This window comes from Nerophis lumbriciformis, linkage group LG20 (assembly GCF_033978685.3).
Source record: "Nerophis lumbriciformis linkage group LG20, RoL_Nlum_v2.1, whole genome shotgun sequence".
In the NCBI taxonomy this organism is placed as follows: Eukaryota; Metazoa; Chordata; class Actinopteri; order Syngnathiformes; family Syngnathidae; genus Nerophis; species Nerophis lumbriciformis.
The window spans coordinates 44,497,699-44,513,995 of record NC_084567.2 but is presented as its reverse complement, the minus strand read 5'-3'; the positions used below and the strand labels follow the sequence as shown (position 1 = coordinate 44,513,995).

Here is a 16,297-nt window from a genome sequence, read left to right as displayed (position 1 = left end):
CTATGTTGCACAATTAAGTCTTCTTTTTTTTTTAAAGCGAAAGAGGTAATTTCAACAGGTACAGCATCCTATGTCATATCTACATGTAATAAGATTTGTAACAAGGCAAACCGTTTGTAAATTGGTCGAAAATCGAGCAAGTTATGGTAATTTAATTAGTACATGTACCATTGACATCAATGTAATGATTGAGGCTAGATGTCCGAGGTAAGATGGCTACAACGTTGCTACACTGGAGAATGATTGGTCTTATGAAAAATGCTCACAGCCAATCAGAAAGGAGGGGCCGTCTAAGCATACCCGCCCCCAAAGTGCCAAAAAGAAACATGACAGCGGGAGGAGAGATGCCAGGAGTACACAGAGAGCGCGCAGAAAGGTGTCGCGCGTGCGCAGAAAGGCACCGCGCGCGCGCTAAAAGGCACCGCGCGCACGCAGAAAGGCCCCACGCGCGCGCAGAAAGGCCCCACGCGCGCGCAAAATGGTGTCGCGCGCGCGCACGAAGTGGAGAATCAGCACGCGATAACAGTTTTTATGCGCTTGGATTTTTGGCACTAATGTGACGCCATACAGTTGCCATTGTTTCCAAACGAGCGAACGATCATGGAATCAGCCGGAGAAAAATCGCAAACGAGTCTTAAACCGAAAAGAAAACTGCAGTCATTCCGTGAAGAATATTCAAAAGCCTATCCGGGAATAATTATCCGTTCCAAAAAGGGTGAAAACTACGCGAATTGCACCTTGTGCAGACAAGATTTTTCGATCGGACACGGAGGAATTAGCGATGTAAAAGACCACGTTGGGACAAAAAAACACAAGTCTAATGCCGTTGCTAGCGATACAAGTGGAAAACTTTCAACGTTTTTCGTCGCCCAAACAGTGATGGTTTTAGCAACATTTTAACCTGTCTGAATGCTAATAATCATTTTGCGTCGGCCCTGAACCCCCCACCAGGACTTTGTCATGGACCTACCGGGGCCTGCGGCCCCTGGACCCTGGCTACTAGGTTTTTCTGATTTCAAAAGTTGGCAGGTATGCCCCCCTCTAGGGACGGTGGATTTTGATACTGGAACTGAAACGATCTGATGCGATAAAAAACTGTGGGAGAAGGAGGCCGTCAAACTTTTAGGCACTCGCTGAATCCGAATAACACAAGTCCTACTTCTACGGCACATGCAACGCGCTTGATGCTAAATACTGGAGTAGGCTCCTACGTTACATGGTCAAAGGTGAAGTAAATGCAAAGAGACTTGTTCTTACAGGGTGTGTGCGTGGTGAACAACTTCAAAGGCGTCCATGGTGCGGCCACTAAACAGAAGAGCGAAGACTACCGTGGCCTCCCCCTGATGACGTTCCCCCGCGTGGAGAGTCCTCTGGAGACCCTCAGTGCACAGGTAGCTGCCACAAACACACAATCCATTCATTGGCAGCGTTCCCTCAAGGCTTTCAGGCTCTATTTGCGGATCCTTAATTCGCTGAAATCTGCGGCAATTTGTCCTGGTTTAGTGCTTTTCTTTCTTTCTTTACAAATGACTCATCTTTGCATGAGCGTACATGCATGCACCTTGTCTGCGTCTCCACTAACACCAGCTCCTTCCTCTTTGCCTTCACCTCTCCCTCTCACACGTAACCTTTCTTCCCGTCCTCCCACGTCCATCTGCAGAACCACTCGGCGTCAATGACGGAGGTCACATGACTAAGGGGGCAGCACCGGGTCACGTTTGCGTCTCCACAGCACTTCCAGACACAATGACAAGGACGCATGTGGCGTGGCTTCGATTGCTTAACAAAATCAAACACTGATGTTTTGTCTCCTTCACGCCCGGGCGGGGCAAAGTCCAACATGTTTGTGATGGTTGACGTCGGGCTTCGGTATTCCAAACAAGCACAGATTGTTTCTCCATTCAAGTCATTGCCACGCGGGAGGTGTTCTGTTTTCAGTTCAACGATGGTGTTTTTGCACATTTTTGTATGAGCAATGGCTGTAACCCACCTGCACACCTCTGTGTTACATCACATCCTGTCAGGTGACTCTCCTCTGTTGTCTCTCTCCTGCGCCCCCGAGTCTGAAAATGTACAATTAGCAACGTTGATGTTGTCATTCTGTGATGTTTGTCATTTGTACAGAAAAAAATGCAATTGTTCTTTTTATGATGGCTGTGTATGAATTGACCTTGTCAGGTCGGATTTTGTAAAGATTTTTGTTAATCTGTTCAATAACGATCCTTTTGGACCCGTTTGCCTGCTGTAAACTTTGATATGTTTTGGTATCATGATCCTACACACGAGCGCTGGATTATAAAACACATTCAGCTCCTGTACTGTATGTCTACAGGTCCTGGTAACCTGCAAAGGTTGAATCGAGTTAACTGGACTACTCTTGTTTGTTGGCAAAACAACTCGTTAGAGGCCACTCTTCCATGGAATGAGACCTTCTTTGGGGGAGATGTCAGCACATTAGACAAACAGAGAGGTCGTTGTGGTCGGACATGACTGGTTGCATGCCTTATTGGCGGCAAAACCACTTGTTAGTGACCACTCTTCCCACAGAACGAGACCGTATTTGGGGGAGATATCAGCACATTAGACAAACCCAACACACATCACACAACTCTCCGGCAAAGATTGTCTCAATCCATGGAAGGAGTGGCCATTGACGAGCTGTGGACATTCTTCACAGTGTGGAATGAGACATTCTTTGGGGAACAAATCCCTCCTGCATAGATTGTCTCATTCAACAGGAAGTGTGGCCACTGACAAGCTTTTTCACCACCAAGAAAACTCATTTGTGGACTTGTCAGTGGACATTCTTCCGAGTGTGGAAAGAGACATTCTTTTGGTAAGAGATGTCAGCACATTAGAGAAACAAATCTCTCCCGCAAAGATTGTCTCGTTCCATAGAAAGAGTGGCCAAAGATGATCTGTTTTGGCGAACCCATTGGTGGCAAAACCACTTGTTAGTGACCACTCCTCCCACAGAACGAGACCGTATTTGGGGGAGATGTCAGCACATTAGACAAACCCAACACACATCACACAACTCTCCCGCAAAGATTGTCTCAATCCATGGAAAGAGTGGCCATTGACGAGCTGTGGACATTCTTCACAGTGTGGAATGAGACATTCTTTGGGGGAAAAAATCCCTCCTGCATAGATTGTCTCATTCAACAGGAAGTGTGGCCACTGACAAGCTTTTTCACCACCAAGAAAACTCATTTGTGGACTTGTCAGTGGACATTCTTCCTAGTGTGGAAAGAGACATTCTTTTGGTAAGAGATGTCAGCACATTAGAGAAACAACTCTCTCCCGCAAAGATTGTCTCGTTCCATAGAAAGGGTGGCCAAAGATGATCTGTTTTGGCAAACCCATTGGCGGCAAAACCACTTGTTAGTGACCACTCTTCCCACAGAACGAGACCGTATTTGGGGGAGATATCAGCACATTAGACAAACCCAACACACATCACACAACTCTCCCGCAAAGATTGTCTCAATCCATGGAAAGAGTGGCCATTGACGAGCTGTGGACATTCTTCACAGTGTGGAATGAGACATTCTTTGGGGAACAAATCCCTCCTGCATAGATTGTCTCATTCAACAGGAAGTGTGGCCACTGACAAGCTTTTTCACCACCAAGAAAACTCATTTGTGGACTTGTCAGTGGACATTCGTCCTAGTGTGGAATGAGACATTCTTTCGGTAAGAGATGTCAGCACATTAGAGAAACAAATCTCTCCCGCAAAGATTGTCTGTGGCCAAAGATGATCTGTTTTGGCGAACCCATTGGTGGCAAAACAACTTGTTATTGGCCGTTCTTCCTCGAGATAGAGATGCGTTTTGTCTAATGTCTTGACATCTCTGCCCCAAATATTGTATCATTCCACACCAGGAAGTGACCACCCTTCCCAGAGAAATGTCAGGACATTAGACAAACACATGTCTCGTTACACCCTAATAAAAATGGCCACTTACAAGTTGTTTTTATTTCATGTCCTGACATCTTTTGTCACAAATTGTCTCGTTCCAAGCGATAATTAGCCACTAACAAGTTGTTTTTCCCACCAATTGGTTATACGCCTTCCTGGTGTCGGTGGTCACTCTTATCATGGAATGAGACAATCTTTAGTGACGAGATGTTTGTTTAACGTGTTAATATCTCTTTCTCATATATTGTCTCGTTCCACACCAGTAAGAATGACCACTAACGAGCTGCTTTGCCACCAATGAGTTATACATCTTCCTGATGGCATGGTAGCGTGTCAGTGGCCACTCCTGTGGAATAAGACATTGTTTGGGGGGGAGGGGATTTATTTGTTTAATGTCCTAACATCTCCCCCAAAAAAGGTCTCATTCCACACTAGGAAGAATGGCCACTAACAAGTTGTTTTGCCTCCTAAGTAGCAAAACAGCTGGTCAGTGGCCACTCTTCCCGTGTAATGAGACAATCTTTGGGCGAGAGGTGTCAGGATGTTAGGCTCCAAAGTTGTTTTACTGACTGTCAGGATGCTCGTTCACCTGCCACGCCATACCATCTCTTATGGTGACCACGCCCAGGAGACACACCCACTCCACACATAAATACGGAATCTTCATACCTAAAATTCCGAGCAGTAGAAACATTTTGGGTGAAACGTAAAATGTCTTTAGCAAACAAAAAGAGTCCAGTTGCTTCAATTCAATGATCTACTCTGTTTTTTTTTTTTTTCTTGAGGGCAAATTCTCTTCAAAGTGTTTGTGTTGGGCTAGCGTTAGCTTGTAGCACAACACTCCATTTAAATCCTGCTCCACAGAAACATCAAATACACTTTTTGTGTTTGCTAGATTATTTTATGTCATGTGCCAACAAATGTTAAACCGTTGGGAAGCGTTTTTATTCACCTTTTAAATAATGTCCCGTTGTAAGGAACATCCATTTATGGAAAGAACAGCACATTTGTAAAATTGTTGCTCTTGACTCTTGCTTTGTGTTTTCTGGAGGATTGTTGTCTAACAACCAATCAGACGTCTTAGCAGAAAGCACACAATAACCTGCTGTGGGGTGGCCTTCCACTCCTCAACAGGAAGTGTCACAAGTCAATCAACATGATTGTCGAGCATGAAAAGTGGATTTTGAGTTTAAGGCTTGACAGTTGGCAGACTACTACATTTTGTACAAGCACATGTTGTGGTGTCTGAAGACTAGCGTTGGCAGGTTGAGAAGGACTAAGGACTAAGATTGTAGTCGTCCTGCTGGTGTGTACAAGACAACACTTCAGTGTTTCCACTTCACATCAAGAGCAGACAACAAGTGATTCCCTATCAATCTATTAGGAGGCGCTGGTTGCGGAGGAGCAATCGCGTCTAATAAATGTCTTTGATTTGACATTGGAGACTAATTAGAAGTCTTTGTAATGCTTCTTCTAAAATAGCCGACCGCAGGGCTGCCAACATTTCATGTTTGCAACACGGGACATTTTTCAGCACCCGACTGCCGACTAACAACAACAACAACACCCGGCCTTGATTGCTGTGGTTCATGCAAGGATTCTGTCACTCGCGCTACCAGAGAGAATTATTATTATTATTATCATTTTACGGGAAACTATTTGAAATGGAAGGGAAACAGGAAAATGGTAGTTTGTAGATAACATCTTGAGACTGTGTAGTGTTGGAGTTGGAGTTGGGGGGGGGGGGGGTCATCCTATCAATGTCTGGCAGATATTTTATATCCACACAATGTGGGGGATTTTTAATGTTAGACTCTTCCCGAGTTCTGAGTTTGAAGAGTCCGAGGCCACTCAGGCCAGGTCCTTCTGAAAGATTTCAAGGAGAACTGATCTTTTTTTGTTGGAATGTTGTCTAGCGTTCATAATGGAAGACATGACGATGGATGTGGTTTTTTCTTGCATTTTGAATATTGAATCAATGCGATCAAAAGTCGGCTTACAATGGAGCCTACGGGAGCCGCGGAGGTCCGCCTAATTAACCCTTAAACATACATCCAAACACCTCCATTGAGGTTTTCTATTCATGACGTAAGTATATATGTCATGTAGTAACATTTCATATTTAGCTCATTTTAAGCATACGTGGCACGTTCATTTCAAAAACGCATCACGACGTTTGCTTTTTCTTTTCTTCATCACTGATTATTACTCACTGCAGACTTTATGAGAGCCAACAAACAGGATAAAAGATCACTTACTGTACAAGGTCTGTTGTCATTAGGGTATGGACTCCTGGGATGTTGATATTTCCACATTTAGATGAAGAATGTTTCATAATCCTCATGAAGAAACTGGGTAGAGGGCAGAAGGGCAAACAAGCATCTTTTCGTGTCGTTCTCGCCAGTTTCGGGTCCTTAATGGCTGTCAAAGTGTCCCAACTTGTTGAAATACCTACTCAGACTTCTTCTGTCCAGGTGAGAGATATGATTTATGATCTAGAATAAACTTACAGGCAGCAGATGATGTAAACATAGGGACACAGGAAGTGATCACGCTATGAATAGTTTGTCTGCGTCAGCACTTACATACCTGCCAACTACTCCGGTTTTCCCGTAATTAGTACGGTTTTCATCAACCTATTCCGGGTTACGATTGCAGTGATAAAAAATACGGTTTTTCATTAATTAAATATTTTTATTTTTTTTTAAAGTTTTATTCACGAAATCGCGTAACAACAATGACAATCGACACTGCTTCCCGTAACTTCCTATCGACCCATTCCGAATGCCATGCGCGAGGCTATTTATAGCACTGCTGCCAAGCACGAGGCACCAGTTGCCATTGTTTCCAAACGAGCGAACGATCATGGAATCAGCCGGAGAAAAATCGCAAACGAGTCTTAAACCGAAAAGGAAACTGCAGTCATTCCGTGAAGAATATTCAAAAGCCTATCCGGGAATAATTATCCGTTCCAAAAAGGGTGAAAACTACGCGAATTGCACCTTGTGCAGACAAGATTTTTCGATCGGACACGGAAGAATTAGCGATGTAAAAGACCACGTTGGGACAAAAAAACACAAGTCTAATGCCGTTGCTAGCGATACAAGTGGAAAACTTTCAACGTTTTTCGTCGCCCAAATAGATTCTTTGGATACATTTGGAATTTAGCCACAAAAAGGTAATGACACCAATGTTATCTATTGGAATTGTTTAGTACTGTTATACTGTTAAAAGTGTTTATACTATTTATGCTTTCAAGTCCAAGTTGAAGAAATCTTGTTAAATGTTGACAGCATAACTACCAAAATACAGAAGTATGTCCTTAATATTTTTGCAGTGCTATTTCTGTTGAAAAGTTCAAATGATTACATTAGAGATGTGATGTGCCACTTTTCAAGTGTCTGATGGCTTCAATTAATTTTCATTAATTTTGAATTCTTTTGAAAGGCTTACAAAAAAACTACATTTGAATTGTAATTCCATGCTATTGACAGGACTATTAATTTTAATGAAGTTAGCTTACCATGTTTACAGTATGATAATTGTGATAGAAATGTGAATTTTAGGCACAGAATATTTTTTACAATTGAACAAGGCAGTAGATTATACAAGCTTGGACAGAAAGTTAATAATGACACCAATTTTTTTTTTTATGGAATTGTTTAGTACTGTTTTACCATTTGTTTACTGTAAAAAGTGTTTATACTTTCAATCAACAAATTGAAGTCTTGTGAAAGGTTGACAGGATAACTGGCATTAACTGTCAAAATAATTTCAAACTATTGAAGTTAGCTTACAGAATAAACATGTCAATCAACCCATTTGATTTTTGCTGTAATATTTTTGTTTTGAAAAGTCACTGTGACTGATAGAAAAGTGATGGTTTTAGCAACATTTTAACCTGTCTGAATGCTAATAATCATTTTGCGTCGGGGGGCGAAGTGAACCCCCCACCAGGACTTTGTCCTGGACCTACCGGGGCCTGTGGCCCCTGGACCCTGGCTACTAGGTTTTTCTGATTTCAAAAGTTGGCAGGTATGCACTTATAATAACAATATCACTAATACTTGGTTAATATTCAAGTCACAAAATGTAATTGAAGTATTGTTGGTGGATTCTGAATAATTATTTATTTAATTTTAATTACAAATTCGAATGCATTAAAAAAATCATCCGTCGTCATTTCGTTCATAATGATTGCGAACAAAATTCCAAAAAAATGCAGTTCTCCTTTAACAACATTTATTCAAGCAGGTCAGAGATGAAAATGTCAACATTGAACTCATTCAGTGATCAGTGATCAGCTCTCTGTGGCTGAGAGGTATGAGCCTGGATCAATAATTCTTTGTTTCCTGTATCGTCGATGCCAGGAGAACTGCTTGAGGGCCACATGGGTTCTCACCAGGTTAGGGACGAGTCTTTGCAAGAAAGGGGGGTTGGGATCCAGGGGCCAAGGCAATACAAGTCCTTGAGAAGATGGCCATCAAGGCAAGTCGGAGTTTTGCCATCGGTTGATAGGAGGAAACTGTAAATACTACAAGTCTATATTTGCTAGAATGTTCTAACATTGACTTCAGTCTACTGCAGAATGTGACAGAGTTGGCAGCTCTGCAGACGGTCTAAAACCTGCCACCATGTTGCCCTCTTAAAGCTGTAGACCCCAGAGAAACACGGTCAAGAGTTCCACCTCTTGGAGCAGACTAGCTGAGCACAGGTGCCTGATTGATTGTGGCCCTTGGAAGATCCAAACAAGAGTCGGAAGCTGTTAGTAGAATTTGACATCCGCACAAAACAAGTTCAGCAGCCGTGCTTGGTTCCTTGCTAACAGGACATGGTTTCAAAAAGTGTTTCCAATGCTGTAAAATGTATTGGCAATTAAACAAAAATGTCTGATTGAAGGATTCAATCTCAAGTCTTGCTAAAGACCATAGTCCAGTTTTTGTTGGATGACCTTTCCAGAGGTGAACCCGGCTAACGAGCGCTTCACCTTTCCTCCTCGAGGTGCCCCTCCCCCACCTAGCAGAGGATTGTGACGCCATGTTGTGACTCACCTTTCCTTCTGGAAGAAAAAGGCCCCAGCATGAAGAGAGAAGTCAAGATGTTTTATAAATATTCATGATTCAAAATGGTGATTATAATTGTCCTTCATTTCAAATGCTGCAAATATTTTATTGACTTGGTTTGTTCTCAAATTAAAATAGTCTGTAGCAACCAAGTGTGCTTGTTTGTCTTCCACATTGTGTATAAAATAATGTTTTATATTAAAGTGGGTCTACGTATAACCATTGTGCATTCAATACTTGACTATCCAAACAATACACCGCCTCATATACTGCTTTTGTTCTTTGGAAAGGAAACATTGTCCGGGTACAATACCTTCAATTCATGTTTAAATGTCAAAAAGGACACTCAACCTTGAAAAAAAAATTCAAGAAAAATATGTCAGTTGAAAAAATATATTTTGCTGCTTCCTTCTTGTGTCATTTCTAGACAAATAAAAAGTTAACATAACTCAAATTATGATCTAATCTAGCCACAAGCTTAATACATATTTAACTTTAAATATACTAGATTACTTTTTTAATATTGTTTTTGGTGGGCAGTTTGTTTCGATTGCTAACAAGCATTAGTCCAATCTGAAGTCAAAAGTTCAAAACTCTCAACACAACTCGCATTTTCATCATTCATCTCAGCTAAACAGTTCCTCTCACCAACTAAATATTTCATACTTTTCACGGTCGCAGCTTGGCATTGTTGGCGTGGTCCCAGGATGCAGAGAAGGCAGGCGGTGTGTGAGCAGAAGGTCCCTTTGTTAGATAGCAGTAAATAAAGAATAAGAAAAGGAAGAGCACCTAAAGTCAACCACGAGTGGAAACACAAAAGGAGGACTGGCATCACTCAGATGGTGATGGTCAACATGTGAGTGTACCAATCACCCAATGGAGACAGGTGTGTCAATTAGCTCTCCACCTGCACAGGAAGTGGAAAAAGAGGGAGGATGCAGAGCTGACACTGAAAATAAAACAAAACATTGTGAAAAATATAGAAAGGCAAAACAGTCATGAAGAATCCTGGCAATAAATGTCATACAATACGATCATTTAACCAATAAATGTCATACAATACGATCATTTAACCAATAAATGTCATACAATAAGATCATTTAACCAATAAATGTCATACGATACGATCATTTAACCAGTAAATGTCATACAATACGATCATTTAACCAATAAATGTCATACAATACGATCATTTAACCAATAAATGTCATACAATAAGATCATTTAACCAATAAATGTCATACAATACGATCATTTAACCAATAAATGTCATACAATACGATCATTTAACCAATAAATGTCATACAATACAATCATTAAACCAATAAATGTCATACAATAAGATAATTTAACCAATAAATGTCATACAATACGATAATTTAACCAATAAATGTCATACAATAAGATCATTTAACCAATAAATGTCATACAATACGATAATTTAACCAATAAATGTCATACAATAAGATCATTTAACCAATAAATGTCATACAATACGATCATTTAACCAATAAATGTCATACAATACAATCATTAAACCAATAAATGTCATACAATAAGATCATTTAACCAATAAATGTCATACAATACGATAATTTAACCAATAAATGTCATACAATAAGATCATTTAACCAATAAATGTCATACAATACGATAATTTAACCAATAAATGTCATACAATACGATCATTTAACCAATAAATGTCATACAATAAAATAATTTAACCAATAAATGTCATACAATACGATCATTTAACCAATAAATGTCATACAATACGATCATTTAACCAATAAATGTCATACAATACGATCATTTAACCAATAAATGTCATACAATAAGCTCATTAAACCAATAAATGTCATACAATACGATCATTTAACCAATAAATGTCATACAATACGATCATTTAACCAATAAATGTCATACAATACGATCATTTAACCAATAAATGTCATACAATAAGCTCATTAAACCAATAAATGTCATACAATACGATCATTTAACCAATGAATGTCATACAATACGATCATTTAACCAATAAATGTCATACAATACGATCATTTAACCAATAAATGTCATACAATACGATCATTTAACCAATAAATGTCATACAATACGATCATTTAACCAATAAATGTCATACAATACGATCATTTAACCAATAAATGTCATACAATACGATCATTTAACCAATAAATGTCATACAATACAATCATTAAACCAATAAATGTCATACAATAAGATCATTTAACCAATAAATGTCATACAATACGATAATTTAACCAATAAATGTCATACAATAAGATCATTTAACCAATAAATGTCATACAATACGATCATTTAACCAATAAATGTCATACAATACAATCATTAAACCAATAAATGTCATACAATAAGATCATTTAACCAATAAATGTCATACAATACGATAATTTAACCAATAAATGTCATACAATACGATAATTTAACCAATAAATGTCATACAATATGATCATTTAACCAATAAATGTCATACAATAAAATAATTAACCAATAAATGTCATACAATACGATCATTTAACCAATAAATGTCATACAATACGATCATTTAACCAATAAATGTCATACAATACGATCATTTAACCAATAAATGTCATACAATAAGTTAATTAAACCAATAAATGTCATACAATACGATCATTTAACCAATAAATGTCATACAATAAGCTCATTAAACCAATAAATGTCATACAATACGATCATTTAACCAATAAATGTCATACAATACGATCATTTAACCAATAAATGTCATACAATACGATCATTTAACCAATAAATGTCATACAATACGATCATTTAACCAATAAATGTCATACAATACGATCATTTAACCAATAAATGTCATACAATAAGATCATTTAACCAATAAATGTCATACAATACGATCATTTAACCAATAAATGTCATACAATACGATCATTTAACCAATAAATGTCATACAATACGATCATTTAACCAATAAATGTCATACAATACGATCATTTAACCAATAAATGTCATACAATACGATCATTTAACCAATAAATGTCATACAATACGATCATTTAACCAATAAATGTCATATAATAAGATCATTTAAGCATAACTAAAACAAATATGTGGAAACGTTTAAGTTTAAATGTGTATTGTTGTTTTTTTTAAATCCTTTCAAAGTGTTCAATTATTGTTTATATTGTAATATTTACTTAACTGACCTACTTTAGGTTGTATATTTGTTCCGTGTCTTTGCAAAGCTACTTTTGGACCTGACTTCCCATCAACAGAAAAATGCATCATCTCAGAATTCCACAAGCACAAATCAAATGAAGCAATAAAAGGTTTTAAAAAAGAACAATTCCATTAGTACAATAACTTTCACCAGCTGAGATTGTGCTCACCTGTTCCTTGTCATGATCTGTGGTCTGGGTCATGTTTTTTGTTAGTTTTGGACTCTTTTAGTTCCTGTTTGCGCTCCCTTGTTTGTTTAGTTACCATGGCGACTCATTAGTTCCACCTGACTCGTGTTCGGGACACACACCTGTTTCTAATCAGGAGACCATTATTTAAGCCTGTCTTTGCCAGTTCGTCGTCCTGGCGCCATTGCTTGTTTTCATGCGTTACCATACTTCATGCGGCTCCTTTCTTACCACAGTAAGTTTTGTTGCTAGGCCATAGTTCATGCGGCTCCTTTCTTACCACAGTAAGTTTTGTTCTTGCTAGGCCATAGTTCATGCTAAGTGTTAACATCTATATTTTCTGCTTTAAGTTTTTTGTTCTTTAGCCTCTCATGCGTACGGTACGCTTTCCTTTTGTTTTTATCTTTTGTGATGTGTAGGATTTTGAATAATTAAATATGTCCTTACCTTCACGCCTTGTCTGAAATAGTCCGATTGTATCCCGGGAGAACAATCCTCGCAGTAAGCTGCTAAATCTCCCGTTATGACATCCCTTCAGTCGCTGCTCTGCAGGTGTTTGCTTATTTCTAATTTGATGGACCAAATGAGCTCATGAATAAAATGTTACTTTATAATTGTATACTTTTATTTAGGTGTGAGCCAACATGTCTTTTGTAATAGTTTCAGTTGGGTTTAGCAGCCACTAGGCTTAGGGTTAGGGTTAGGCCACTAGGCTTAGGGTTAGGGTTAGGGTTAGGGTTAGGGTTAGGCCACTAGGTTTAGGGTTAAGGTTAGGATTAGGGTTAGGGTTAGGCCACTAGGCTTAGGGTTAGGGTTAGGCCACTAGGCTTAGGGTTAGGATTAGGGTTAGGGTTAGGGTTAGGCCACTAGGCTTAGGGTTAGGGTTAGGCCACTAGGCTTAGGGTTAGGGTTAGGGTTAGGGTTAGGATTAGGGTTAGGGTTAGGCCACTAGGTTTAGGGTTAGGGTTAGGCCACTAGGCTTAGGGGTAGGGTTAGGCCACTAGGCTTAGGGTTAGGGTTAGGATTAGGCTTAGGGTTAGGGTTAGGCCACTAGGTTTAGGGTTAGGGTTAGGCCACTAGGCTTAGGGTTAGGCCACTAGGGTTAGGGTTAGGCCACTAGGCTTAGGGTTAGGGTTAGGGTTAGGGTTAGGGTTAGGATTAGGGTTAGGGTTAGGCCACTAGGTTTAGGGTTAGGGTTAGGCCACTAGGTTTAGGGTTAGGGTTAGGATTAGGGTTAGGGTTAGGCCACTAGGTTTAGGGTTAGGGTTAGGCCACTAGGCTTAGGGTTAGGGTTAGGCCACTAGGGTTAGGGTTAGGCCACTAGGCTTAGGGTTAGGGTTAGGGTTAGGATTAGGGTTAGGGTTAGGGTTAGGCCACTAGGCTTAGGGTTAGGGTTAGGCCACTAGGCTTAGGGTTAGGGTTAGGGTTAGGGTTAGGATTAGGGTTAGGGTTAGGCCACTAGGTTTAGGGTTAGGGTTAGGCCACTAGGCTTAGGGGTAGGGTTAGGCCACTAGGCTTAGGGTTAGGGTTAGGGTTTGGATTAGGGTTAGGGTTAGGCCACTAGGTTTAGGGTTAGGGTTAGGCCACTAGGCTTAGGGTTAGGGTTAGGCCACTAGGTTTAGGGTTAAGGTTAGGATTAGGGTTAGGGTTAGGCCACTAGGTTTAGGGTTAGGGTTAGGCCACTAGGGTTAGGGTTAGGGTTAGGCCACTAGGCTTAGGGTTAGGCCACTAGGCTTAGGGTTAGGGTTAGGCCACTAGGCTTAGGGTTAGGGTTAGGGTTAGGGTTAGGGTTAGGTTTAGGCCACTAGGCCACGTCCATTCTAAAGTCCTTAGACACAAATGCTAATTTAGCATCACTTTGAGCGTCATCATGACACATTTAGGGCCACATTTCTAAAAGGACCGTGCTGTTTAAGTTTATATTGTAGCCAAACCTTTTCCCAAAAGATCTCATGTCTAAAGACTATTACATACTGTATACTTTTATTATATTATATATTTGTTCTTAGGTTTTGCCCATTTAATTGGCTTTTGTTTACTGTTTTCAATTATTGCCAAAGTGGCGTAGAAGTTTTGCATGAACATGACAGCAAAAGGACAAACTGTATATTGAACACTCTTCTTCTTCTTCTTCTTTTTTTTTAACCTTTTCATATGAACTTTAGGCATCATCTGGAATATAAACACATGTTGAACTAAATTGTACTTGTCAATGTTGTCTTGTTGTTTATTGTTCATATGGGAGTATTTCAAGTAAATATTAGTATTTACACAACTTGTAAAATATTAATAATGCACTATTTCTTTATATATATAATTATAAACGTACTTGAAGTGTATTTTTGTTGGTTGTGTTTTTTACGGACACATTCAGGCTCTTAGGGCCACTTCTGCTTGCCAAGAGTACCGTATTTTCCGCACCATAAGGCGCCCTGGGTTATAAGCCGCGCCTTCAATGAACGGCATATTTCAAAACTTTGTCCACCTATAAGCCGCCCCGTGTTGTAAGCCGCATCTAACTGCGCTAAAGGAATGTCAAAAAAACAGTCAAATAGGTCAGTCAAACTTTAATAATATATTAAAACCAGCGTGATGTGGGCGCGCATGGAATCGTATATCAACATGGACGAAGCTGCGTGAAAAAAGCCACCCGGCCTCTTCGCGTAAACTTAAACTTACCTTAACCACTCGCTCATCTTTTCTTCATCCATCCCTTCGAGTTAGCTTTTATGATGACGCCGGCTGGAAAGGTCTCTTTTGGCAAGGTCTTCCTTTTGAATATCACCATGGGTGGAAGTTTCTGGCCATTAGCATGGCAAGCTAGAACCTCAGTGAAGGATGACTTCTCATTCCCTGTGGTGCGAATATTCACCGTACGTGCTCCCGTTGTATCCACAGTGCGGTTCACAGGAATATCAGTTGCTGTGAAATAGTAATCCGTGTGCGGATGGAGAGATTGCGTCTTTTCATGAACCGGATCCCTGTCGTTTAGTAGGAGCCATTTTGTGGTCTTTACAGATGTAAACACACAAAGGAAATGAAACGTACGGTGATATCCGCGCGCTTTTTCTTCTTCTACGCGGGCGGGTGGTTGCTTACAGTAGAAGAAGAAGCGCTTCCTGTTCTATGGGGGCGGGTGCTTACCTTGGCGGTTGCTTGCGTAGAAGAAGAAGCGCTTCCTGTTCTACCGGGAAAAAAGATGGCGGCTGTTTACCGTAGTTACGAGACCGAAACTTTATGAAAATGAATCTTAATATTTATCCATATATAAAGCGCACCGGGTTATAAGGCGCACTGTCAGATTTTGAGAAAATTTGTGGTTTTTAGGTGCGCCTTATAGTGCGGAAAATACGGTAAAAACAATAAAGCGTCTTTTATTGCTGTTAATACATTCATGCTATGAACACATTATTAATTATACATTTCATATGTTCATCATTTGAGCTTATCAATATCAATAATCAATATATTACTTATATAGCCCTAAATCACAAGTGTCTCAAAGGGCTGCACAAGCCACAACGACAGATCCCACATCAGGGCAAGAAAAAAACCCACGATACCGCAAAGGGCCACAAACAAGATGGTGTTTGGGGCCACAAAGCTGACATTGTGAACGTCAACTTTTGTTTCGAAACATTTTCTTCTCGTCTTCAATCCCGGCTGGCAGGACTTTCCTCCTCAACCTTTGCTGCTCACACAGGATTAAAAGCAGCACAAAACACCTTTTTGTCACCTTGTTGGTGAAGTCATCCCGTCAAGGCTGTATCAACTTCAGTGAGGCGCACGTCAGCACAAAGAAAGAAAGAACTTTCTCTCACTGAGACACAAAGAAAAAGCTGCTGCTGTGCTGTCAGGTGTTCATTTCAATGCTGACA

At 40.0% G+C, this 16,297-nt stretch overlaps 1 protein-coding gene across 2 annotated transcripts in view; it reads left to right on the top strand.

Moving 5' to 3' along the window:
- The window catches only part of plppr1 (phospholipid phosphatase related 1), a 96,690-nt gene extending 87,483 nt beyond the window's left edge, over positions 1 to 9,207 (top strand). The window contains exons 7-8 of one of the 2 annotated variants that reach the window (XM_061980922.2): positions 1,260 to 1,391; positions 8,924 to 9,207. In XM_061980922.2, coding sequence (XP_061836906.2) covers positions 1,260 to 1,391; positions 8,924 to 8,968 — 177 coding nt within the window. In that variant the 3' untranslated portion in view covers positions 8,969 to 9,207. Of the gene's footprint in view, positions 1 to 1,259; positions 1,392 to 1,660; positions 5,281 to 8,923 lie in introns of those variants that run through there. The other variant, XM_061980923.2, reaches the window with a different exon arrangement.
- Positions 9,208 to 16,297: the final 7,090 nt, after the last annotated feature.